Here is a 26,906-nt window from a genome sequence, read left to right on the forward strand (position 1 = left end):
GAGAAACAACAACGGAATGAAGCTGTTTCATAGCAGGAGGGGAGCATAGGAAAATAAAACAGGTCAGATCTTGGGAAAAGCTCCGGCTGGACCGAAACATGTGGTCTAATCTGATAGGGAGACCAGTTTATATTATCAGAAATCAGACACAAGAGAGTGAACGGGGTCATCATGGCCCAGGATGTTCAAACCCTCACACTTACACTAATCACACTTAGACATACTCTAAACAACAAAGGATATCAGCACCACTGTGGAAAACGATTTGTCACGTAGGGGCTAAAATGTAACAGTCCAAACCATGACAGCCACGGGATTGAGGCAGGTAGGCACAGCACCGGCAATAATAATGATTAAAATAAATCATGAGCGATTATGTATCCGAAGGAAGTGGACTCTGGGCCTGTGCACCAGACCACGCCACCACGACCGCCCCCCCCACAAGTGTTTACCACGCTGCGCAGGAGTGCGGCTCTCCCAGTTGATAGTATCGTCCAAAGCTGCCTTGAAGGAGTTAGCTGCCGTTCGTCGTGAGCTGAAAGGCACAGAGCTCTAACGGCACCTGGCCAGTAGCATCCTTCCCGATGGAGCGTTCACCCAAAGGATAAAATATGCTAACCTTGTTGACTCTAGTCTGAATGGGACTGTGGGTATAAATGCATCTGTTCTGCCTTGCGTGAAAATCCCCCCGGACATTATGCTAATAAAAATGTAATTAAATAGAGCTAGCGTGGTTTTTAGCCATGCATTTTGGCGCTTCGGCGAGGTACGGCTTTTCGGGAACATACAGTAACGAGCTGTCATAACAAATCTGGACCAAGACAACGCAAAGCTCCTAAGGAGAGGAGATGGGGGCGGCGAGCCGGCCTGGATCTCGGGCTCCGCATTCTGAAACTGCAAAATTAGCGTGGCCAGGTTGGCTCTCGAATCCGTAACTGTCAGACCGGGACAGGGTCGATATTAATCACGTCGAAATTGATATATTCCCAGCCAGCGGGGAATTGAGCGTGTTGGGGGGGGGCGGGGGGTGTGTGTGTGTGAAATATGAGGAAACCTACGAATGAAATACAAGGAGCGGGTTGCGGGTTTATTGGTTTGTGTGCTATATTTGCGAAAGGGGAAATTTTGTAAATGCTGTGTTTCATGTACGTGTTTTGCAGTAATTTTTTTTTGTGTTGTTTTCTAAAAAGAAGAGGATTTTTAATCTGGGTTTTTGGTCATGAAATGAAGCTCTGTTACCCGTCATAAATGCTGACAACACATTCTGGAAACACTGGGTGCTCACTGCCCTCTGGCCTCAGCTCACCTCGCCGCCCCCTTGCTGGGGTCACCCTGGGCTTGTTTGGCCCTGGGTAAAGCAGACCCATGAATCGATGGAAGATAAATCAATTCAATCTTTCCTTTCCATGTGTATACTACCATGGATTTTTAGTTAGCATGCTTGTTTGCTGACCGCTTGACCTTTGAACTGCAGGGAGGCACATTGAAACAGGGGAGAGGTAACACAATTCACCACGGGTGCATTCCCCAACGTCCCCTTCACACACCCTCCTGTGGACAGTGATGCTTAAATCCAAAGCAGGACTGTGAAATGTCTTGCTGCCCAATTACTATAGGTGACATTTATTACCCTACTGAGATCAGCTCTGAGTGGTTACACAGAGGATATTTAACTATAATTCATGTGTCCACCACAACATCACTAATTTAAGTGCCCACCACATCACCACGTTCGTTTGATCACATGGCAACTCATGACTTAGCCTATTAGATATATTTTGAATGCGATGGATACAGAAATTACAATTTTACACATAAAGGTGTGCAATTGTTGTTGTTGTTGTTGTGTGACGACTTAATATTTGCAGTAAATATTTGATAATACCACTAAATGCAGAACAGTTCTATTTGTAACATTTTACTTCTATGAGTTCCGTGCAAAAATATCACATCATCAAGCAGCTATTAATTATCGTTAATAATATGAATTGGAAATTATAATATAGCCTAACTAGTAAATGGGCAGCTAAAATCCATAAAAGACGCTGAATATTTAACTGTTTGTTTATTTTACGTCCCCGGTGCACTTGCACTCATGTTCCATCTGAGAAGTACCCAGCACTTTCGTCGTTTGCTGAGAGTCAGTCTGCAATCGGAAGCGGAGCCGGCCGGCGGCGGCGACCCGAGTCTGGTCCTGGCCTTTTGAAATTGCCGTCAGTCCGCCGATGGTGTCACCGCGGTCGCCGCCTTCCTGGGCCCCCGATTGGGTGACCCGTGGGAATACCTCAGTCTGCTCCCCGGTCTGATTGGTCCGAGGGCGGTCTGTCGCGAGCCGGGAGGATGCACCGCACCGGGCGCCCACAGTTCCTGCAGTTCAGCGCAGGGGGACGGATCGGTTGTCGAGGAGTGGGACTACGTGCAGCGGCCGAAGCCTTCACCTGACCGAATCGCCCTTAGTAAATACGGGAGACGGTGCACTCTTCGCTGCAGACAACTGACCGGTGCCTCGCCGGCGCAGGACTTGCGGACACAGCATCCCGAGCTTAACCGAAGGACGGGAATGATTTGCGAGCAGACGAATGGAACTCGGTGGAGGGGATACCCGTTCCAGCCGTCGGGGTTTTACTGCATCGTAACACACACCCGCAGCTTCTGCGTGTAAGTCTGCGGGCGATCGGGGCATCGCCTCCTGAGCTCCCCGGGGATCGGGGCCGGCGAGTCTCCCCGCCGCTCTGTGGATGAGCGGAGCGCCGAGCGCGTCCAGCGCATCTATAAACGCGTGTGCGCGCACAGCCCAAGCCGACTGCGTTTGGAGGAAAACCGAGGGGAAAAGGCGCTGATGTGACATTGAACCTGGGCTCCGATCGTGAAAATGCACGCAGGGGGACGGAGGGGGAAATATTTGGTTTCAGTAACAAGAACCGGATCATTTTGATACTTTGTTAAGTGGAGGTCCGATGCTGAGGCAACAGCTGAACGGATTTTCACGGGTTTCCGCACGGGGATGATGAACCGAGTTGCTTTATTTTTTCTTCTAAATTTGTACTAAGACACGACTTTGACCGAGGAGCCAACTAAGTCCGTCGGGGTAGCGGCCAGCCGAGACCAGATTGAAAAATGTACGATCGCCAGGAAATTGATTCGGGAGATGTGCAGCCCGAGTCGCGCCGCCTCGCCTAGCCCAGAAGGTACCCAGACAGCCCGGGCACAGTTGCGGGACTTCGGGATTAATCATGGAACCACGGTTTTGTGCCCGATTCCTACCGGTGTGAGGGAGATTGACCAGGGCACTGATACTGATCTCTATGGATCTCTGACTTGCAACACCCAACGATTAATGGTAAATAATGACCCTTGAGTTTGGAGCGGAAAATATATATATTTTTTTAGACCCCGTTGCAAGCAACGAACGGGGACGCCATATGGTGTTTATTAATGAGGTTTGTTCCTTTATAAATAAGAGTAATTCTTTTTTTTTCTTTTTTTTGCGGTAACAACTTGCTGTCAAAACGTTTTAATTGCCTGGTGTGGGAAGCTGGGGACTGTGCCGGGAAGTACAACTTGTCTTTGAAGTCAGATGACCTTTGCGAGCCATCAACCAAATTGGTTTCATGGAATGTGTGTGTGTGTGTGTGTGTGTGTGTGTGTGTGTGTAATGAGCTGGAGGAAAATCAAGGTGTCTCCGTCTGAAATGGCTTCAGAAACTGATCTGAAGTGCCGCTCTACTTTAATTTCAGAGCTGGGTCTGGACGGGTAATAATTTCAGTTTCCAGCGAGGAAGCCGGCGTTCAGCAGCTGATCCTCGGGATATAAAAGATTATAGGGCTCTCTTTTGTACAAACCCAGCGTGCTTTGCATGTGGGGAGTGGGGAAATTTCCCCTGCGCCTCTTTCCTGCTATCTAATGTAATATTTGGTCGTGTTTTATATATTTTTTTGCGTTGTCATTTTTAGTATATTACTTTATAAACGGATATATTAGGATATTTAGTATATTACTTTTTAATCCGCTAGATTAAAAATAAGCAATGGACGTTGTCCTTATTCTTGACACTTTTATGTGGTATTTACTGCGCTGGTGCTGGTGTCTTGAGACCATTTACGAGGTGCCCGTGGGAGAAGAGCAAATGTGCAGTGGTGAATTTGGTATTACTGTTCTGTATCAGTGAAATAATGCGTAAATGGCATAAACATGTCCTGCTGGGACCCCGAACAGCCTGTCAAATTTCTCCTGTTTCATAAGCTGTTATTTAGTTGCTTGACAGATCCCTCAATAGTCGGATACTGGTCCAATGACAGTGATCGCCTGAAATATAGCAAATACGGAACACGATACGGCCGCAGTTACAGTTTCGGCTTGTAACTGAACACGTTTCTCTAAAGGCGAATCTCTACACTGACTGACGAATCTTAACATTTATGAAGTTTGCCATGACAGAATTAGGTGCAGAATTAAGACATTTTGCTCCTACTTGCTTTAAGGTAGACGATCAATATTTGGTAACGCTTATAGGCCCACGATATATTTTGCAAAGTGATGTTTTAAGGATGTATGTCTGTGTTAGACTAATTCCAACCAAGATTGCGGGAGGGCTTCTCAGAAATGGCCATTTTAAATATCAGTTTACACAATCTGACTGTCTTTGGTTATTGATTTACCAATATTTAACTTTCACTTGGAGTCACCAAAGCCATCCTGGGGGATTGACGTTTGTACTGCTATGGTGAAATGGGGTTAATCGAGGAAAGTAGTCTCTGGTTTCTTCTTTTTTTTCCAGGACATCCCTCAAGTGAGTCTCTGGTTTTAGGCGGTGTGATCTGGGTGTCTTTTGATCCCCGGTTGACAGAGGAGATGACGGTCTGTGTCATCTGCAGCCTTCTGCCCCGTCGCTCTTGGCTTTGCTGCTGCAGGGTGTTCGGTTGCTGGGTTTCAGATAAGGCCACAAAGGCGCCCCAGGGTTGCGGCACGGTGGAGCAAATGAGAGCCTCTCAGTAGTAATTGGCCAGCCTATTTCTGTTCCTCATCCTTTGTTAGGGAAAAATACCCCTAATGATGGACCAAAAGTGTCCAATCTTCTCTGTCTTCTCCCCGTTCGGACACGCTAGTGAGGTCTCTCGCCACAGGAACGTGCCACACAGCCGGACCTGTGCCAGAGGCTGTTACGACTGGGAGGGACAGTTTGTAACTGGATATCCTCTGTTATGATGACATAAAGAGGTGTAGGTATATCTGTCACACTGGTTACATGATAAAGGACTGGTAAGGCACCATCATGAGATTTTCCCTTAGCGCTGCTTTCTGAACATAAGTGTTGATTAACATCCCAAAGATTCACCTGCTAGGAGAGGAATCCCCATTTATGACCCGTGTAACCTGGACCCCCGGCGGCTGTGTGGCTAGCTTGTTTCAACCACGATGTTTCCAAGGCAACCTTAATATGTAGGTCACCGAATTGCACCTATTGGATCCCTTTTCCTCTCTCGCTCTCAGATCTCAACTCCTGATGCCTCAGAGTGCAAATTGCAAAATAAACATTATTCAAGGCTTGCCATGCAAATCAGTACCCCCCAGTAAGAATATTACTCCCACTGTCACCCTATTCTGCAAAATTCACTAATTTTTCAGCTTCAGTCTCATGTCAAAATGATGTTTGGCTTAACAGTGTGAAAATGACGGGCCACATAGTGTCAGTGGCATGGCCGTGAGTTTGACACGGGTCCAGTATCGGCACTTTAACTCACAGACAGAGATTTGAGCAGCCTGAGCAAATGTTTTCAGTGTTGCTCTGCATTTCCCTCCTGTGCATGGTAGTCCTGGAGTGTCCTGGGGGAAACACTGTGGTTCATCGCAAATGTAAACAAATAGTTCTGTAATTTGTATGTAAGAGGAAGACAGAATTGCTGTACTGCCTGTAGTAATCGCTGCAGGAAGATGGCCAGAGCAGGAAAACCAGAGCTGAGCCTCATACTGGGTGTCATTACTGCCAGACCCAGGGCCCCCTAACTCTGTGTCAGTACTGCCAGACCCAGGGGCCCCTAACTCTGTGTCAGTACTGCCAGACCCAGGGGCCCCTAACTCTGTGTCAGTACTGCCAGACCCAGGGGGCCCTAACTCTGTGTCAGTACTGCCAGACCCAGGGGCCCCTAACTGTGTGTCAGTACTGCCAGACCCAGGGGCCCCTAACTGTGTGTCAGTACTGCCAGACCCAGGGGCCCCTAACTGTGTGTCAGTACTGCCAGACCCAGGGGCCCCTAACTGTGTGTCAGTACTACCAGAACAAGGTGCTCCTAACTTTGAGCCAGTACCAAGGGCTAGCCCCCCCCCCCCCCACAAAATGTCACTTTGCACCCCCCTCCCAGTTGGGTATGTACTTTCGATCTGAAGAAATATGCGTAGCTAGAACTCACTGACCCTGTGTACCTGAATACCCTGAAGTGGGTACAGAAAATGGATGGATGGATGGATGGATGGATAGAACTCACTGAACGTTATTTCTTTTTGTGAAGTACAGAGTCCTTTCTTTTCTTGACTGATATTAACAGGCTGGTTTTATTCCTTGTTTTGTAAGCACCTCAAAAATGAGTCTGTATAAATGGTTTCATATATGGTGTGATTGTGGTGGACTGACCGTCATGGTGATCCCCTGTCCCCCAAACAGTTGCATGATGACATGACCATGTGTGCCCCCTCCCCAGCCACGCAGCATGCTGATCACAGGCACCTGTTATCAGACTGGACCTCCCACAGTGCTCCTACAGCAGAAGGGGCTGAGATGCAGCTCTGCATTTGAAAGACCACAGTGTTCTTCCTTCCAGATGAATATGACAGACACCAGACCACGTTACCTCCTGCTAGAAGTTTTGAGCCCCCTGAAAAAATGTCACCTTGGGTCCCCAGTTACATTATTAAAATTTTTCATATTGAAGGGTCCCTGTAAAGGGCTGGGCTCCCAGAATCTGCCAGGGTATCCATGCCCCTGCTGTGACTGAATTCTCCTTTGTGCAGAGTTCACGTTAAATTAAATTTTTGTTGATGTCAGGCAGAGAGCATCTTGTGGAGCTGTGAGGTTAACACACTTCTGGTAGAGAGCCCTGGACCTGTGCCTGCTCTTGGAAAGCTCCAAAAGATGAGGTGGACATGCCGTTCACCCCATCAAGGTCCGTGAGGACTCAGAGGCCCTTGTGAAGCCTTCATAGCCTTAAACATCATTTGGGTGATTGTCGCCATTGATCTCTTGGGCCTTAGCCAGCCCCTCCTGGCATCTGCTTTGGGGTTGTAACTTTAAGTGTAACTGGATCTTCTCAAGGACTCCCAGCTTCTGGTAACACCATTTTGAGCACCAGGGTTGTACTGGGCTGAGATAACTGAGTCCCAGTCTACGCTGCATCACTCGCAGCCGATTCCTTTGTCCAAAGCTAGTTGAGTAGCTGACGGATTCTCTGTTTATGTTAATAAACATTTCCCTGAATTAGTAGAGAGTTTAATAGCAGCGTGTCTTGTTTTGAGGTTTCAGGTTGTGCTCTGCTGGTCCCGAAACGTGTGCTTTAGACATTAGTCCTGAACTATTTAAATTATAGACCTTGTGATTTGGATATATTATGTTTTTCTGGTATCACTCGTCACAACACGCTGGGTGTTGACAGCTCTCAGGAAAGCCTGGGTGATGCAAAATGCATCCGCTCCTAAAAGCTCAGCTTTAGATCTGCAGGTGAGGTAATTGGCATAGACTCCAGAAATATTTTAGGATTTATTCTGGTGTAGCCTTTTAATTTGGGATGAGATGCCTGATTATTCTGGTCTAATTATATGTCAGTACAAATTGCCTCTGCTTCTGAGCGTCTGATCTCGAGCTGCGTGCGTCTGCATCTCTGAACTCTAGCCGTCATGAAACCCAAAGGTAGGTCGTCCTGAGCGCTGGCTCAGGCTCCACGTGAGGACCGGCCACAGTGTCTCCTGCCAGTCCGCCGTAATAGGAGATCTGGAAAAAACGACTCGACCCAGCCAGTGATACTCGCTGCGAGCCTTCTGCCTCTATTACCCAATTATTCAAGGAGACGCTGGAGTCTGAAGACCAGGAGAAGTCTGGGCGTGAGGGACTATTGATTTCCATCCATCAGGCTGTATAGTTTTCATTCTTTTTTCCCCCCTCTGTCTCTCCACCCCTGCCCCCGCCCCAGCCCCAATCCATATCGTGTTGTCTGAGGAGTTGGGAGGACGGTTTTGAGAATGAAAGCGGGAGATCGAACTGTGAGCGGCGATTCGAAGGGTATTGAGCTGACCCGGGGCCGTGCCAAGGGGCTGTAATGACGTCGAGCATATCTTCCCTGGAGTTACAGTTTTTAATAGCTGTTACGCTCACAGTTAATTTATGACACCCCCTGGACTTTAATTAGAATAATGAGGTTTTGACAAAAACAAAAAAAGAACCTGATGACCATAAAATTAGCCGACATGTTGAGTCCGGGGCATGTTGGCTGGCCGTCAGGTTCCAGTTCAGAACCGGGTTGAGAGGAGAACTCTATGCCCGATCCAGATGGAAGCGGCTTGCGGAGGAACCCGGCACATCACTGGCTGCCTTCTAAAAGCCGTGGTGAATTAGCCCGCACCACAATGATGGACTGTGTGCCATGATGGTAATAGTGCTGAAATTGCTGCTGGGCAAACCTGCTGAATGCAGTGTTTTGTGACATTTTCTGTGTGAAAATGATAATAATGCCAATGATGATGCCAGGCTTGTGCTGGGTCGGCTGAAATCCGGACGTCTGATAGTTTGTCCTTCTGTCTCGTGCTGTCAGGGTTTCCCAGAACGATCCTGCCTGTTTTTTGGAAAAAGCCGTTTTCAAAGTTGCCCTTCAGACCCAACTGTGTGTAACTTCTGGGCAGAAATTTTATTTCTGAACTTTCTGCCACGTTTCTGACGCCTTTCCTCTCCCCCCGACATCTGACCGGCTTCTGCTGGTCTGGACCGGCTTTCTGGCTATAAGTCATGCTGAGGAGCTGGTTCTTTCTGGGGCGGGCAGGTAGGGGGGTGTTTGTATGAATACGGAGCACCCCCCATATCTCTTCATAACCCAGCTGCCTCTAGCTGGAAGCCGCTGCCGACTTTATCTCCCCTTTATTATGTTGCGTCACTGGGTCCTGAATTCCTGCAATATCATGCCCCCCGGTATTGCCGCCTCTGCACGCCGACATGCCTCTCTGGGGAGCTGTGGGCGCCAGCGTGCACCCCCCCCCCCCACCCTCACACACACACATGCGTGCACTCCCTCCTTCTTTCCATTTTCTGTCCTTCCTCGCCTCTCGTCAGCTTTGAACACCCACACCTCTTTCTCTTATACACTCCCACTCCCCCCATTTCATCCTCCTGTTCCTCTCATTCTTTTCCATTTCTCCATCTTCTTTCGTCTCTATCTCTTCCGTGTGCCTGCCCCCCCTTCGGGCTGCTTTATTGCTTCCCGACTGGCTCCACTAAAAGCCCCCCCCCCCATACCCCACTCCACTCTCCTGTGTGCTGGAGGGGAAACAACTCAATTTATCCATCCTGGTTGTGTGTGGAGTATGAGCTCTGTCACTCCCCTTATCATTCTGTTTGTGAAGTGAGTGGGGAGAGAGAGAGAGAGAGAGAGAGACCGTGTGTGTGTGTGTGTGTGTGTGTGTGCGTCTTTGGGGGAAGGGGGGATAATGGGTGTGGGTGAATGGATGGATGACCGGTGCACTCTGTTGTGCTCTTATGGGGGGGGGGGGGTCACAATTCAGCTGCCCAGTAATCAGCCTTTATCTCTGAAACATGTCATGTGTAATTATGACCTGGCTGCCATCTTTCTGAAATCTGCCTAATGGCTCTTTTCATTTAATTTCTGTGGGTGCTCAGGGGCGGGGGGATGGGGGAGCGGGGGGGGGGGGGGGGGGGGAGGGCGGTGGGGATTTTGTGTCCAGTTCATTCTTGTGGTTTGTGCACATGGTGATGACTGATCAGGCGTGTGCAAAGCCTCTTCCTGCATTTGCTGGACAGGGGATTAGCCGGGTTGGGGGCGGGGGGGGGTCTGGGGATCGGGGAGAGCAGCAGTGTTCGGTGCATCTGTGTCTGTACTGCAGATATTTTCATTAGTCAGTTCAGGCCATAAAGGTTAATTAAGATGAGTTGCCACTTGGTCACAGTATTTTTTTTTGTGCCGGGGGGGAGACCTCAAAATGCCCCCCCACTCAGATATGCTGCTCTGTTGCTGTGCACCCAGGCTTTTGAACACCTGGATCTTGATGCATATCGGAGCATGAAGCGTGTGTTTAATTACGGACTTGACGACAGTTCTTTGTGTGACTGGTGATTGGAAAACTCAGCTTTACCCACGTGTCTCTTCTGCCGACGGCAGGCAGAAAAAGTCCTGTTAAATGCGACATTTTTTTCTCTTTTTTTGTTGCTCGGTAGATAAACCCCCTTTTTTGAATTTGAAATGAAATAACACTGGATTTAGGAGCGGCCCTATGTAGGATTATTCATTTATTTCCCTCCCAATCTGTTGAGTGCTTTAGGAAAACCCATTTATTACATTTCGCTTTAAAATTCATTTCTGATGTCGGAAAGGGTGCCGGTTAGCATCCTAGTTAGGAGATTGTTGGTAGGAGGCCCAGTGCCGCAGGACCGAAAGAGGTGTCAGCTTTGGGCTCTTTTACCCCCCATGGAAAATGTGCCTCTGAGGTCAGGGTGAGGAGGTAGCGCCATCTGCTCCCTGGTCCCGGGTACGAGGAGCACCCTGAGAGCTGCTCTGCAGATGCCACATCCTTGCTGATGAGGCTCTTGTTCTTTGCTTGTTCCGGTACTGATTCCGGTTATGTGGCTTACGGAGAGACTTCTTTAAAATATCGCTTTTAGCATGTGATTGGCTGACCAGGAACCCCCCCCCCCCCTCCTCACAACCCCTGCGTCGTCAACCCCGTTTCCAGAAATGGATGGCGATGTAAGGGGCGGGTCATTAAATACCCTTATTGTCGGTGTCATGGCCGCTAATCTCCGCTAATAAATGGGAGCCTAAAACCCACGCGAGGGAAAAATGGGGCAGTTTGTCTTCACTGCAGAGGGAAAACAAATCCCAGCGAAAATGCTTAGCGCTGGAAATCCAATCCGCCGTGAGCGTCACGCTGTGGCCGCGTCCCGCCTGCAGTGCCCTTGTAGTGCCGGACAGCACGTAAGTCCGGGGAAGGGGCCGGGCGATTGCCGGTTTGGGAGCCTGTACGCTAGCTGCTGCGTGGTTTGAGGTCATGAGCACGGACACCAGGCACGATGAGTAGCTCCAATCGATTTTAATATTAAAAGTTCCTTAAGTTTTCTAGTGCGTTGACTGTCCATTTCTACAGGCTTGCAGACCATAGTTTTTGGCTAAAGGCTTTTCCTGTTAAATTGTCCCCAGTACAAATCAGCGTGTTAATCTCCAGGCTTTCCGTCCTCATCTTCCTCACATGGTGATGTAATGCAGCCTGCATTCTGACTCACTTTAGTCATCCCTTTTTGCACTGTGGTCGTTGTCCCCTCCTCTGTGCCCTCAGCCCTCCCCCCAGGAAGGACAGTCTAAGTGTAGAGCAGGGCTATTCAATTCAGGTCCTCGATTCCAAATCCAGGCCTTGTTTTCAGTTCTCCCAGGTAGTTAGTTTAATAATTACTGATTCTGATTGGTCAGAGGCTTCACACCTGGCTCACAGGTGAAGGAAGGCTGGAAAATCAGCAGGGCTCGGCCCTTGAGGACCGTGAGTTGAATAGCCCTGGTGTAGAGCCTGCTGCTCTGACAGACCACTTTCCATTGACATTTACATCCTAATCCCTAGTTATTAAATTGACAATAACTTTTGTAAGTTGTTTTAGATAATGTCTCAAGGCTGTACGTATATGCCTTGGAGGGTGATGTAATATCTTCAGGAAAAAAAAATAAACATATACACTCAACAAAGTTTGAAGGAACTTGTACCCTAATCATTCCAGTCATTTATTAATGTTTAAACACTCAGTTGGTGTGTCCACTCATGGCCTCAATCCTCAGGGTTTGATGTGAGACCTTGCGCCTGATTGGTTCCCGTAGCCCAGCAGTGGTACCCTATCAGCGAGAGCGCTCACCTTCTTCCTCGAAGCCGCAAACGTTACCGCCTTAGATTCAGACATTATGGATGCTGCAAAAGTTCAGCTTTATTTTTTCTTTCTTACCAGGCATGTTGGGGTGAGGTGATATGAGTGCGGCATGATTGAGGGGGAGCGGGTTATGCTTTTAGCGTGAATCCCCGGAGCTCTGAGTCAGACTCCTGCCCGCGGTCATGCCGGAGCGGGCGTGGAGAGCATGGCTCCGGCTCCGCAGAGTGTTAAATTAGGTGTGCTGGCCTTCTGTAGGAAGCCAGAGAGAGGAGGGCAAAGGTCAGGCCCGTTCCACTGCTACCAGAGCAGATCTGTGTGCAAAACCCGTGCGGTTTAGCTCTCATAATAAAATCTCAGCTTCCAGATTTTAGATTATTTAGTTTTCAGTTTGCTGGTCTTTAATGCTTCTGTAAGACATGATAACGGTGTGCTTTTGTTAGGGTTGATTTCTTAAGCTCATGTAGTTATTTGGCAATCGCATTAATGCATTATAAGCGTTTGTTTGGCTTTTTCATTCATTATTCAATGAAGGATTCATTTTTAATGCCATTTGTGTGGACTTGGTCTCTGCAGCTGGAGCATTATGGGAAAGAAATCAACATATTGATAAGATGTGAGTCTGCTGACCTTTGTCTTTGTGAAGTGGCTTTTTGCTTTCTTACTTCCTGTTGACGCTGAAGCCTCGGGTGATGTGTGAGGGTGAACACCCTAAGGACCTGGAAACTGAGCTGAGGTCTGGGATTATCCCCTCATGTCATCAAGAAGGCAGCAAGGTCACCAGACAATCAGGCAGAGGTCTCCGCTCCCCGGACGTGTGGACGTGGAGGTGTTGAAAGCTGGATTTGCTCATGTCACACTTGGGATGGATTTAACAGAACCCGCAGGTTCCCTCCCAGGTGAAATGCAGGAGATCGTTAGCTGAGATAACATCAGACGATGCAAATATCTGTCATGACTTTAGCGCGAATCAAATTAAATCAGTGTTTCCTGACAGGTAAACAAATATTGGGGGCCAACAATCCAAATGGATTCATGCTTTTTTTGACATAATTTCCAAAGAAGATGAAAGACCCCCTTTTCACTGAGCAGAATCTTTGAACTGTGTGTATATATATATATTGTTGTTGTTGAATCACACACTGTGATAAATTGGCTTCTTGTCCAATAGAATCGCAGCGTGCGTCTACAGCGAGGCTGCCGCGTTTGGGCCCCTCGCCAGCACATGTCTGATAAGACCCGGGCTTCTCTCGTGCTCCGCTCTAATACCAATTATGCAAACTATTAAAGATTTATAAACAGGCTGGGGCTCCCCCCTGCCCCCCCATTAAATCCCAAAGTAATAGATTCCATTAAAAATGCATAAGAGCAGCTTTGCTGGGGAAATTGGAAGTCGGTGTCCGTCAAACGCCATATCCTACCTCTGTGCCTCCTCCGGATCTGCGGTGGGGGGACGGATCCTGCTCACTCAGGAGGGGGTGGGCCTTCGCGGCCCAAGGAACCACAGTGTGGCTTGCCGGGTTACTGATGGCTAAGCCACAGTGATCCACTTTCTTGCCGGCATTGTTCCCGTGTATTTCCCTGGAGCCTGGTGCTAGGCTCGTCCCACTGAATGCTGCGGATTTTGGATTCTGGGCCTGGCCTCGCAGTCTGGGTCCCTGCCAGGTTCTCCGCTCCTTGCCTCACCCTCTACCTCTCCGCTGTGCGCTCGTATCGGTTTTTTTCAGCCTGCTCTGGTTCCTTTGAAAAGTTGCCCTCTGTTTTCTCCTCCGTATTTCTATGCATAATATCTACGCTCAGTGGTGTAACTGGAAGGCTGGAGAACCTGGGAACATCGGGCCGCAGAGGTTCGAACACTAGCTCGTGGGTGGGTGGGATCGGAGCCCTACGTCACCTGGAGCTTCAGAGAGCAGGCTTCAAGCAGAATGTCGAGCCCCTAGAGACGCGAAGTGAAACAAACGCTTTCAGTCTGTGGTGTCCAGCTTTCAGGAGCCAGAAACTCAGGAGCTTTCCCAGAATCCCCTGTAACATGTTGAGCTTGGTACCAGCCCTGAGATGGAGCCCTCCCAGGCCTCAGATGGATTCTGAGGGAAGCACTTAACCCACAAATGGTGCTGAGTAACAGGCTAATCTGCTTTCAGTTAATTCTGGGACGCGCCCATCAGTGTCTAATCAGGACACGCAAGGTAGCCCCAGACTGTGCAGTGTCCCGAATGGCCCCCACCCCTCCCAGTGTCCTCCGTATTAGAGTAGCCCTGCCTCCTGGCTTGCATACGACAGCAGGGGGGGCAAGGGAGGAACAGATGCTGTGTACCCCCACCATTAATGCTGCATTTATGCTAAAAAAATTGGATTTCAAATTAACATTTGGTGATTACCCGAAGATCAGACTTGGGGTTATTGTGTGATGGGGGGAGGGGGGAGGGGAGCAGGGTGATATTACACCCCGTCACTCTGTGTTAGCGGCGACGTGAGTGTGTGCGTTTGCGTTTTCATTACCGCCATCGGCAGGCTGTCAGCGTTAGAGAGCCAGCCTCTCTCCCGTCATTTGCATTTATACACAACTGTATTATAAGGGACGTAATCTCCCGTGCCGCGTCCGACGGAGGGGGAGAACGACTCCATCGCCGCTAATTACCGAGGCCAGCTAGTGCTGCGTGTTGACACACAGGGGACAGACCTCACCCTACTCCTTACTTTTCCATTCCTATGAATAGTGGCTTAATTTGCCAGAGGCCAGGGTGGGTTTGTGGTTTGAGAAACGGGGGCAGGTTTAACGTGACTGTAATCTACAGTCTTTAGCCGGTGGCTTTTTAAAAGCAGGCTGACTGCTGGTCGCTTACGGGCCTGTAGAGGATGATGGATCTGGGTTTGTCATTACTACTATATCATAATCGTCTTCACGTCTGTATTGCTCACAGGAAGTGAACATGTCTAATCTAATCCTCATTTTCTGCTCAGTCCTTCCCCAGACCCCTGTCTCTGCTTGGCCTTGAGTTTGAGTTCTTACTTTGTAAGGAAGATAAACATTTAAATATGCCTGTAATCGTCCTCTTTGGACATCGCAGTGCCTTGATCGATTATGTAAAATGATGGTTATACAGGCAGTAATGGTAATAATATTGACCTAGTCCACTTCCACTTTTAGGGGCTTACGGGATGTTTTAAGTGGGGGTTTCACCTTCATGTAATGCTTGCAGTGGCAGGAGGATTGCGGTTAGAATAAAAAAAAAAATGCAGCACTCAAGAAACGGAAGAAGGCAGATTAATGCTGAATAAAAAGCGCAAGGTCTGAGTGGCGTGTGGCCGTCTGGCGGGGGCCACCTCCCTGCTTGGTGGGGGCCACCTTGCCGCTTTCATGGGAGAGCTGGCAGACAAACATGGGAGGAGAATGGCCAGACAGCCCTGCCATTCCTAAAATTAGACTCCTTTTAATCTGCCCCCCCCCCACACTTCAAAAGACGAATTTAGGCAGGGGGGTGGATTTTTGCCCGTCAAAGCAGCCTTATCAAAAAGAAATCCTTGAAACAAAAGATCAATCCCAGCATGCACGGCTGTTATCTGTCCGGCGGTCCTGCACTGAAGCGTGTCACCAAAGCAGTCTTATCGGCCCGCCGGCGTCCCGGGAATCGACAGCGATTTAGTGTCCATTTTTCAGATCATTCAGTGATGCCAGGCCAGTGCGGCTGTGATGCTGTGGCCAAGGGCAGAGATATGGGAGCCTAATGTAGATGCTAGAACTGCAGAGAGATTGAAACGGGGGGGGTGGAGTGTAAATGAGTGTCTGGTGCGAGTCTGTGGGCTCGATTAAGCACATTATCTCTGTGATGTTGCGGGCCCTCCTGTCTCCGCCTGCCCCGAGTTCATTTTCTGTCGTCTTTTTCCTCCCTCCTGTCTCGGAGTTTAGCGCCTGTCAGCTTTCCCCAAGCAGTGGCCGCACATATCTGCCCAGAACGCGTCCAAACGTGGCTCTAATTTCTGAAACCCGCCGATAAGGTCTACAGGCGTTAGGGCTGAGTTTTCAGCTTTGCGCTTTTCTCGTGCTCAGCAGTCCGTCTGATGGATACCGGTGCTGCCGTGCCCCCCCACCGAACGGGATCAGCATATACTGAAACGGCCCGGTTTGGGGGCAGAGGGAGTGGTGAGCTTTCAGGGCACAGAAGATTACATCAGCAGATCATTAAAAGTAAACATCTGCTGAAGGGGATGCTGGCATTTTGGGGGCCTGAACTGATGACCGTGATTAAACATGAAATGATTAATGTTAAAAAACTTAAAATGAGTTACTGTGAGTTTGGACCTGGCTGTTTAGGTGTCCTGTGCAGTGAGGAACATGGCTGGCAGTGTTGTTAACAGGACCTCAGTGGTTTAGATGTGAGCACAGAAATTCACTTTGATGGAAGGATGAAGAGGACTATTTTGTCCTTTAACAGATATCTGCCAATGTGAGTGCTCTCTGTCTCTCTCTCTCTCTCACTCTGTCTCAGGCTTGCTCTCTCTCTCTCTTGCACGCTCTCTCTTCGCTTTTTTGGTCTCACTGCCTTTCAAAAAAAAGGGGAAAATTGATGAAAATTGGTTTTTCAAACGGAACAAAGGAGTGACTTTATAATGCACTTTATGTAGGGGAAAATGGCGAGTAATAAAAGAGTTTTCTCACCATTGTCTGTTCCTCCCACCCTCTCCAGCGCGGCGCCTGCTTTTCCCCCCAGCCCCGCTCTTTCTCGTCGCCGCAGCCGGACGGCCCACTAAGAGAGGCGTGTCGGCGCGATTTGGGCCAGAGAATTGCGCCCCGTGAGCCTGTTGATGGTGATGAGGCTGTTTGGGGGGGGGGGGCACTTTTGTGGCTGCACTCTGGAATGGGATGTCGTCCTGCCCTGGAGCTCCCATGTGTACGATTGATCGGATTATTAGGGTCAGCATTCCTGTCCATTATGGGCTGCCCTTCTATATATTTGTCTTTGAATTACATCATTTTAAAGATATAAGCATCCAATGAAGGACATAGCCAAGCACAGTCGAGTGAAGCAGCATAATTATTAATTCTGCTTTTATTTTTAAAATGTTAAATCCATACTCTGATTGCTCAGAGCTGGTGCCGGGAATTCCTGATCGACTGGCTGAAGAAGACGGGACCAAATAACAAGGTGGAGCTGGCAGAAATCCAGTTAGTCCGCTGTGCGTCACATCTGGGGATGGGGGTCAGTGACACCCACCCCTCCTCCCCAGACTGCCGACAAGTGGGGGTGGGGGCTGAGAGAGACCGATGAGAACAGGAGGTGGGGAGGTGTGGATGTTAAAGTCCAGCTGGTGGTTTTGCCCACAAGCTGAGAGGTTTCAGGCTGTGAGGTTGAATAACGGCCCCACCCACCTGAATGGGGGTGGGGGTCTCGGATCACTATTTGATTATATTATTAATAGATGGCTTGTTATTAACAGTTCAGTTTGTATCGTACATTTATGTGGAGCTGTTTCCATTGGTCTGCTGAAAGGTACAGTAAGTGCCGTAGCCTGTGTATTTCAACACTTCCCTGTCTAATGTATCCCAACAAAAGTGCTCTGATGTTGTACTAAGAAACAAGAGATTGGAAATTTCCTCAACACCATCTGGCAAAATAGAGAGTGTCTGTTTCACTGTGTTTTATGAAATATGTAGTTTATTGGGAACAGGTGGGAAGACTGTATGTTTTATAGCGCGACATTGTGGGAGCTTTAGTCTGGGGGTTAAGGCAGGTTCACTGGCAAGCAGAGTTTTATTTTCAGAAGGTTAATCCAGTTTCATGCAAATCTTTGAGAGGCTTTGTTATGTAATTTCAGACGTGGCACACTTTGCTCAGTGTTTGCTGTTTCTGTTCTCCTCACACTCGTGTTTCTGCTCAGCGGGGGACTGGCTGCCCCCCCCCCCCCCCACCGTCAGCTTTCCGCCTGCCCGCCTCTGCCAGAGGCCCCCCTACGAGGCAGCGCTGGGGAGGAAGGCGGCGAGATTTATGGCAGTGCATGCTGGGAGATTGATTAGTCCTGTCACCAGCCCTCGTGCACCATTGGCACTAACCACCCGGCACGTGCAAACACACACACACACACCACACACACCCACACACGCACACTCATTCATCCCAGGCTACCCACATTTTCCAGGGACTGACAGTGTGGTGCTACACCATACCCTCTCCCTGCCTGCAGCGGCTGAAACCTCCCCCCCCCCCACCCCCAATCGATCATAGCGAATTGGTGGTTCAAGAGGGAAAAAGCTGAGTACTGGGTGGATGTTTACCCTGTTTACGAGGCCCTGCCCAGAGGTAGATCAGGCAACCATTTAATGGACGGTCAAAAGGTGCCTTGGTACTTTTTCCAGTGTGTTATAAGTGTGACATCAGTCTGAGATGAGTTCACCAAAAGATGAAGGTTCGAGGACGACATAGCATGATCACCAAATTTTATTCCTTGCTCTCTGTGATCCGACAGATGCGACGGAGCGCCCCCTGGCTGTAGACCTCCACTGGTGCGACATGTTGGCCTGCTTGCAGAGGAGGCAGAACCCCGCGGAGCAGCGGCTGCCTTGTGGCAGCAGGAGCCTGGAAGCCCCACCCCCTGTCAGCAGGAAATGTAAGACCTCCTCTTTGTACCCCGTCACCGACTGACGAAATGATCTTCTGTGGATGCCTTGGGACGCCCCCTGCAGGCCTTCAGCATCCCGGCTTTCATGCCCCGGACGAGAGCCTGTTGAAGCTCTGTTTAAGGTTCACTTGCTCCCTGGTTTTATATTTTTGGGGGCAGACAGTGTCGGGATCTGGGAGCGTGGAGCAGAAGCCAGACTGTGCCTGTCTCCTTGTGGGTGGGGGACTGGGGCGTGGGTATGGCATCCCCAGGAAAGAGCATGGCAGGCTTTAAAGGGTGGGTTGGAGAAGACAGCAGCCAGACCATCAATGACAAAAGGGATTAACGTCCTAACCCCCCCCCACCCCGCTCCCACCCCGGTCAGGCAGAAGACCTTGGGCTTGCGTGGCACACAATCGATTTTCACGTGAGAGGGCTTAGCTGGTGGAGATAGAGAGGCTGGGGCGGGGGGGGGACTTTCTATTGTCATGGTGCACTCGATGATGGGGGGGGGGGGGGGGGGCGTGTTTAAAAGCCATTGACTCCCTGCCCTGTGAAGTATTTCGGTGGATTAGCCACACAGATCCACGCGAGGAGGAACGTGCCTGATCACAGCCGGGCTCCTGTGACCCTGAACGCGGCCCTTTATGGTCAGATCTCATGGTGGCCAGGGGGGGGCAGTATGTCTGCCAGCCTCCACGCAGAGTGACGCTTTAATATGAAGCCCAGGACGGACGTGCACGTTGGCCGAAATGAAAGGATTTCCTGTGAATGACTCTACAGTGCATGAAAGTGAAAGTGAGCCTGAGCAGGACAACCATCCAGTGGATAAGTGGGAGGTAAATCCTTCACAGGGCATTTCTGTTGGACTGCTGAGGGGCCGCATTTAAATTTTTGGTCTATTTTTCAAGTTTTTAGCAAAAGGTTTTTTTTTTTTTAATTGAGTGTTGACTTTGAATCACCTTCCCTGCCCGCCTCTGAACGCACGGCAGGGTCCGGTCCAGGAGCGTTCTGCTTGGTTAGCGTTGCCGGGACAAAAAAAAGCTGTTTCTGGTTTCTTTGGGAAAAAAAAGGGATTAATTTGATTGTGAGGCATATTTAGCAAACAATTGGATGTTTTGATTAACTGTGTCTCTCTGGCTACAGCTGCCTGTGCGGGAAGCTGGGCCCAAGCCGTCCCTTTGTCTCGTCTAGCTGTGCTGTAACAGATCGAAGCAGTTTCTGCTTTACAGCAGGCTTGTGTTGCCCCCTTCCCCGCGATGTTTGTGCAGTTTTAAATATTAACTGGAATCACTGGAGGACTTGTCTCATAAACACTGGAGCCAGGAGGCCCCAACTTGCCTCAGGCAGCCCGTGGGCACCTTCCCCTCCCCCATGTACCTGTTCCCCCAACCCAGCTTACCCACAATGCACAGCATTGCTCCTCGCCCCCCCGTGCTGGCTCCTTTTAAATGCCCTCGCTTCCAAGCCCCCTTGCTATCCCCCCCCCCCCACATCATCTGAATAAAGAACTGATTGATTGTTTTTATTTTGAATACCTCTCTCTCTCTTTTTAATGTCTGTTTATTTTCTGAGCAGATGCCTTTAACCAGAGTTGCATAGCTTACAGTTTTGCTATTCCTGCACGTTTACACAGCTGGGTATTAACCAAGCCAGTTCCACTTGAGTATCAAGACTTTCCGAGCTCTTTCAGGACCTCTTAGAATATTTTTATAGCAAGACTTTTGACCACCCCCCGCCCTCCCCAGGGAGAATGCACTGTGCCAGTCTAAGTCTAATTGCAGTGTTTAAATGTATCATGTCTTTTTTTAAACATCTGGTTGTACACACGTTCACATGAATCACTCTAACCGTTACGTGTTACGTGTTTCCTCGCCGCGCCTGTGTAACTTGTGTTAGTTTGGATTGCAGAAAGCTTTCAGCAATTATGGGTAACCCCTGACTGTCAGGGACGTCCCTGTCACGTCGTTATCAGCGAGATAATGGATGAGAGCTGTGATCTCTCGTCACGGTCCTGAGCCGGGATAAAGCCCAGACCCAAAGAAAACTTTTGGTTCCCATGATGCCGTGGGCCGCTGGATACACTTCCACAAAGCGTCCGGCAGTTGCTGAGCACCGTTTTGGGTTTGCCAGAACATCAGTCCTTTCCTGTTTTTCGGCTGACCTCCATCAGTCAAGACGACCCCCTTTGTTTATCTTCACGGGGAGGCTGGGAACCTGGCTGGATGCGAGGAAAGCAAAACCAACGAGGGCCCCAAAGCAGGTTATGTGTCTTCAGCGTAGAGCTGGCCGTAGCGGTGAGTCTTGGTTTATATGACAGAGTGGGAAGGTCTCCTACGGGGACGGAGGCCTGCGGAGGCCGAGCCGGTCTTCCACAGGAGATGAGTAGCGGATTTAGAAGATGCGAGGAATAGCCTGTGAGTCATCGTATACCTTTGGGACTCATTCTCCAAAGTGTGTAAGATCGTTATTTTAAGGCAGGTATACCGCTGTGTAACTGCTGCATTTTTAATTTAGTAATGAATTAAGAAGATGGGTAGAGGGACCAAAAGAGAGAGGAAATGAGTGACCATGGGCTCAGGACAGAGGCCTCGTCGCTTCATCATGGCTCTGCATTGGGAAGCTCTCTGCAAGCCCTGTCCCCCAACTGCCCTGTTCCAAATAGCGGTAACCTATTTATTAACCCATTTGAAGATGGGGAGGGATTCCTTTTTACTCATATCCTATCCAGTTTCTCTCTTAGGGGTTAAAAAGAAGTGGTTGAAGCTTTTTTTGAGGTGGTGGGGGCTCATGGCAGTTTTACTTACACAAAAAAAAAAAGTTCTAAGGGCAGAAGGAAAAACAATTGACTCAGAAAGAATCTATCAGATTGTAGAGGAGGCGGGTCTAAGCAACTGGAAGAGGTGAGACCACCCAATCAGATGTCGTGGTCCCACCTATTCTAGTTGTCTAGTAAAGCTGGTTTTCGGCAGGTAGGGCACACTGCTATGACTTCAGGGATACACCTGTAATGCCAGAATGATGTTTTCCAGTTAAACCCCCGACACCAACACATCAACTTTTCGTCGAGGGTGTTACCAGGTGGGGTGCGCTGGTCTCTAGTACTGGTCTTGTGTCAGGAGGCAGCAGTCTGGCGTTGTTCGGGTTGGGTTATTGAGAGGTTAGCCTGACTTACGTTTGCCAGGAGCGAGTGTATTATACAGGAAGGGCTCGTGGGCTCGGCCGCCTGCTCCAGGTGGACTGCAGATGAACCGGTTGCAAGACGCTGCGCCATCAGACGTTTTGAGGCACCCGGTTTGGCCCTTCGATGCCGGGAGGGGGGCCTTCAGGCATGGCATGCCATTGAATCTTCAAAAGTCTGATTCTATTTTTAAATGAGGCCAAGGGGCTCCCGTTTAGACCGCTAATGAGAGATTAGCTTGACTAGCTGTGTAACAATGAGCCGGAAAATGGTCCTACTTTGCTCTGAGGGGGCCGAGGCTTCAGCATTGGGTAGGAAAACAGATTAGCTAGCTTTCCGTCGTGGCTAATCACTCCGTGCCGTTTAAGGAGACCTTCCCAGCGGTCAGAGTTTCCTGTGTGACGCCTAATTAACATCCTTTCAAGGTCGCTCGCCGGCGTGGGAGCTCTGCTTGTTAAGTGACTGGCCGATTTGTGGGCTCCTTCGATCTTTTCCTGTCCTCCCTAATTAGCTGGCCTCTCTTTCTCCCCAGTAGCTGCTCGCTCGCTGACGTCCGCAGACGTGGGAACACGCACGTGTTTCGCCGGAGACGTGCCAGCGACACGACACACTCATTATGATTGAGGGTTCGTTACCAGCTAATTAGGCCAGTGCTAATTGACTGTAGCCCATTGTCTCAGCCAGGGGATGGCCCATGTTGCATTGAGGAGAAGCTTACAGGGTGGGGGGGTGGGCGGTGTCGTTTACATCACCATGGTGGGGGTTAAATTGATCCCTCGACTCTGATAGGCCATGTGTTTTTTTTAGCCAGTTCAAAGGAGCGTGTTTGTTGTTTTTTTGCTGTCAGAGAGCTTGGTTCACATCAGAAAGAGGCTAGGATTCACAGCAATGGAACGAGAGCATGCAGGCTTATGACCAACCTCCAGAAAGTTTGTCTGCATTGGGGTCCACACGTAAATCTGCGAGGTATACTGCAGTGCTCAGCCCCGAGGAACCTGGAGGAACACGTTTGTCACTGGAGGCCTGCAGAAGGGCGCTGGGATCTTGGCCCCTGGGCCTCTTTATGAAGGCGGGAGTCTGCAGAAGATCGAGGCCGCAAAGGTGCTCCTGGTCACATGGGATGGAGAAAAGCAGTGTTGGGGGGGCTTCCTTTTTCCCGAAGCCCATTAGGTAGTTTTCCTAGTTAAAAATACCCTAAATTAGTTTTTTTTCTACTTTGCGTTGAGCAGTGCAGTAATACGTAAGCTTCCTTCATCTGCCAAAATACTCGGTGTGATATTTTCAGAGCCATGAGAGAGGAGATGGGAGAAAAGGCTGGCTTCAGGCGCTGCTGTTTGGGCTGAGGAATGGATGTGACCTCTGAGGTAATGAGGGGTGATAAAGCCATTGTGGAGGTTTCTCAGTGCTGGTGACTGACATTGAAGTTGTCCTTGATTACAGTCTCGTGATTAATTTTTAGTTGTTCTTTCTGGGCTTTTATGTAGTTTTTAAAATTTCCACACAATGTTGTGGTCAGAACGACTTACTACTGATAAATTAATTACATAAAATTAATTAATTGTAACACTAATAAATACTCTGGGTTAATATTCCATGATTAATGTCCCTATTTCTTTTGGGATATATTTCTGTGTGTGTGTGTGTGTGTGTGTTTGTGTTTGTGTGTTTGTGTGTGAGACAGAGAGAGAACAAGAGAGACAGACACACACAGACTAGCTTGTTTGTTTCTGCTTCTAGGTCTGGGGTGTGCTCTCCTGGTGAGTGGATGAGTTGACTAGCAGGTCCAGGTGGTCTACAGGTGTCCCCACATCTATCAATGAGTCACACAGTGTGCAGTGAGGAGAGTGCACACTGCACACTGCACACTGCACCCTGTCTGCTTGGCCTGAGGCTCAGGGCGACGGAGGAAAGTGCGACTCGGTCGCTGACCAGCTGCCCATTTCTTGTCGTTTAGGGATTTAAAGGTCTGCTAGTTTAGAGCCCCTCCCTGCCAAGGAATCACATGCAGTGTTTATGTCTGCACCTCCTGAATTCTTCAGCATAATTCCGCCAGGTTTCTGGTCACTGTAGCACGCAAAGTGTCAATTTAGAGTGTGTCGTTACTTCCTGTCACTTGATACATCACCTCACGAATGCCCCCCCCCCCACCAAATCTTTCCTTTGTTGCCGTGAGCTAAGCAGCCGTGAAATTGCCTGAATGATGGTGCTCGAATCCAATCTCTGTGCACACCCACCCCTGCAGTCAGTGTCAGACCCCTGGGAGTTGATACGGGGGGGAGGGGGTTAAGCTCCAGTTCCTTTAAATAAGGTCCGATTGGGCCTGTGCCTGTCGCAGCAGAATCAAGTTTTGTTCCTGCAGACCTGCACTCTGTGGTTACCTGGGTGGTCTGGTGTTCTCAGCCCAATGGAACCGTGACCTGTTGGACTGTACCGCTGAATGACTGCTATAGTCCATTTAAAATTGCCATGGTAACATCTCCACACTTTGTATTTTATGTTTGTTTTTTTCTTCTTTTTTTTCTTTTACTTCGCAACATGCTAATGAATGAGAGGTGTGTGTAAATACTGGACCCAAGCTAAACAGTTTTCTTTTCTTTTTTTACAGATGAGTAGATGTCAGTGGTAACTCCATTTGCTTATGAAAAAGAAAAAAAGGGCTAGAAATTAATATGATATGTCTGAAGGGTCTCCTTGGAAACAAGATTTTTATTTTTTTTTTTAAAAAAAAAGAAGCATATGTAAGGCTAATCAAAGTAGAGCGTGTGAGCGAGAAAGAATGGAGGAGACCTGGGAACATTTGGGGTTAAAGTCCTTGGTCTAGGGCCCAATGGTGATTCAATTGCTCTCAGGGACCTGGGATCTTAACCCACAACCTGGGTAGCTGACCTCAGTGTGTGTCTCTGGTTCGTTTCAGGTGAGCAGGCTGCCCTGGCCAACTCGAGGAGGTATCCCAGCCCAGCAGAGCTGGATGCCTACGCCCAGAAGACCTCGGACAGCCCCCTGTCCATCAAGATCTACCCCACCAATGTGCGGGTTCCACAGCACAAGCATCTCAGTCGGTCTGTCAATGGCTTCGACACCTCAGGCCTCCGCTATGGCTCCTACGCACACTTCCACTCGGGGGGGTACCGGGGGCTGCTGGCTATCGCTAAACTCAACCCCGCCCCTGCAGCCAAAGGCGTGCTCAAAAACCCGGAGGGCAGGCGGACTAAAGTCTCCCCAGTACAAGTCGCTGTGGCACCGTACCCACTGCCCGGCAATGCTACCGCGACACACCGCCACAGGCACACGGGCTACCCGCCGGCGCCCCAGAAGCCCCTGGAGGTGCCTGTCCCGGGGGGCCGAGGATTAGCTCCGCCCAGCCAGTCCGGTCTCCCTCCCATCCAGAACTTCATCTACCAGATCAACCAACACTGCCAGTCCCAGGCCCCAGGTCCTGGGGTGTTGGCAGCCAGAGGGGCGAGCGCCAGCCCCTCCCTGCAGATCGCTGCCGTGGCGGCCGTGGCTCGGCCCAGCGTCCCTCCTGTGGGCTTCGCCGTGGGTGAGGGCCCCCAGGACGGCCTGGCATTCACAGGGGCAGTGCTGCCCGCTCAGGGTGCGGAGATGGCAAAGGCTGGGGCTTACGTGGACAGTATTGATTATATCCTGTGGCAGCAGAAACAGCAGCAGCAGGTGGCACTACGGATGTACAGCACAGGCAGTGGAGGGGGTGGGACCATAAGTCGGTCCCCAAAAACGTGTATTCCTGGGGGTGGGACCCAGGGCTCTACCAGGCCTTATCTGATTGGGGGTGGGGCTATCACTGGGGGTGGGTTGGACCGGCTAAGCTCCTCCCCTTTGAACTGCACCGCTATGCACGGGAACTTCTCAGTGGGCCAGTACTTCCCGCCGCCCTGGAACAGCGTGCTGGCGACTCCTGACAGCGACTGCTACAATCCCCAGGAGCTAGCAGGGGGTGGTGTGGGCGGAGCCCGGGAGCAGGCCCTGCCCCTCCACGCCCCTGCGGGCTGCAGCGGGGGTCCGTGCTGCTCCCTGCCCACCAAAGGCCTGTGTGTTGGCTCCACCCTCAGTAGCAGCCTTCAGTCGCTGGAGTTCCTGATCAGTGGCATCCGCCCGCCCTGCATTAAGGAGCAGATGCTGGGGAAAGGGTACGAGACTGTGGGCGTGCCCAGGCTGCTGGACCACCAGCAGGCACACATCCGGCTACCTGTCTACAGATGAGAACCGGGTTCTCTCTAGCCTCTATCTAGCCTGTATCTAAAGGTGGGAACCTTTAGCATGAGCAAACCTAGATCTGTGTGTGCCTGTATTAATGTGGGGGTGTTTCCAGTGGGTTCTGATGGAAACCGAGCTGTACTGGGAAACTGGAGTATGTAGGGCAGGTGTAGAAAAGCCCTGATGTTTTCTGATTGGTCACTGTGCTGTTCCAGCCAGTGTCCTGCAAAGGTAGTTTCTGTTCAGGTTTAGCATCTTTTTGTCCTTTATTTTTAATGGAATTTTTTTTGGACATTAAAGGGCTCGACTCGAGGAGCTCAGCCAAGTCTGCTCCCAAAACTCCACTAAGGTGTTCTCTGTGACCTGGAGCTCTGGTCTGTGGGGCGTGTATAGAACAGGATTGAAAGCTGACCGGAGACGCAGGTATGGAGAACATGCCCCACCCACTCAGGACCGTGACCACGGGAAGCAGACTGGAAGCAGATGGCTGGGCTGAACACTGCTTGTTTTGAGAAAATGCAAACTTGAAGATTATTCACTCTACATCTGCTAGGCATACAGAATTCATTAGCTGCTAAAGGGGAAAGTATTTATTTGTCAGTGGTATGTTTATTTAATGTGATTTTTGTTTCTGTTTTGTATTTTTCAGTAATTACTATTATTGTGTGGCTGATGTGAAGCTGCAGGCCTTGAGGTTTGTAGCTATGGCAATTCTGTACGAATGGGTCACTACAGTAACAATTGCTGAATACCAATATAGGTTGTTTTGGAGGGTGTGGGAAAATAAAATGGATTGAAAGACTA

At 49.7% G+C, this 26,906-nt stretch overlaps 1 protein-coding gene and 1 long non-coding RNA gene across 6 annotated transcripts; both read left to right on the forward strand.

Moving 5' to 3' along the window:
• The first annotated feature begins 2,231 nt into the window (after positions 1–2,231).
• Positions 2,232–26,906, forward strand: LOC111849775 (protein FAM222A-like). 5 transcript variants are annotated; one of them, XM_023822949.2, is made up of 4 exons: positions 2,232–3,340; positions 18,575–18,715; positions 24,802–26,150; positions 26,403–26,906. In XM_023822949.2, the coding sequence occupies exons 2-3, from the start codon at positions 18,619–18,621 to the stop codon at positions 26,106–26,108; spliced, it is 1,404 nt and encodes a 467-aa protein (XP_023678717.1). In that variant the 5' UTR covers positions 2,232–3,340; positions 18,575–18,618; the 3' UTR covers positions 26,109–26,150; positions 26,403–26,906. The 5 variants fall into 5 exon arrangements, with proteins under 5 accessions (XP_023678717.1, XP_023678714.1, XP_023678716.1 ...); XM_023822946.2 differs by adding an exon at positions 17,200–17,276 and having other exon boundaries at positions 2,233–3,340; positions 24,802–26,906; XM_023822948.2 differs by adding an exon at positions 17,200–17,276 and having other exon boundaries at positions 2,233–2,658; positions 24,802–26,906.
• Positions 22,636–24,593, forward strand: LOC111849776 (uncharacterized). The gene is made up of 2 exons (XR_002839634.2): positions 22,636–23,251; positions 23,625–24,593. It is a non-coding gene; the product is annotated as an uncharacterized lncRNA (long non-coding RNA).

Source organism: Paramormyrops kingsleyae, chromosome 7 (assembly GCF_048594095.1).
Source record: "Paramormyrops kingsleyae isolate MSU_618 chromosome 7, PKINGS_0.4, whole genome shotgun sequence".
NCBI classification, from domain to species: domain Eukaryota; kingdom Metazoa; phylum Chordata; class Actinopteri; order Osteoglossiformes; family Mormyridae; genus Paramormyrops; species Paramormyrops kingsleyae.

Coding starts and splice junctions, on each gene's coding strand:
- LOC111849775 (XM_023822949.2), top strand. CDS start 18,619: ATGTTGGCCTGCTTGCAGAGGAGGCAGAACCCCGCGGAGCAGCGGCTG. Junction 18,716..24,801: donor ACCCCCTGTCAGCAGGAAAT/GTAAGACCTCCT, acceptor GGTTCGTTTCAG/GTGAGCAGGCTGCCCTGGCC.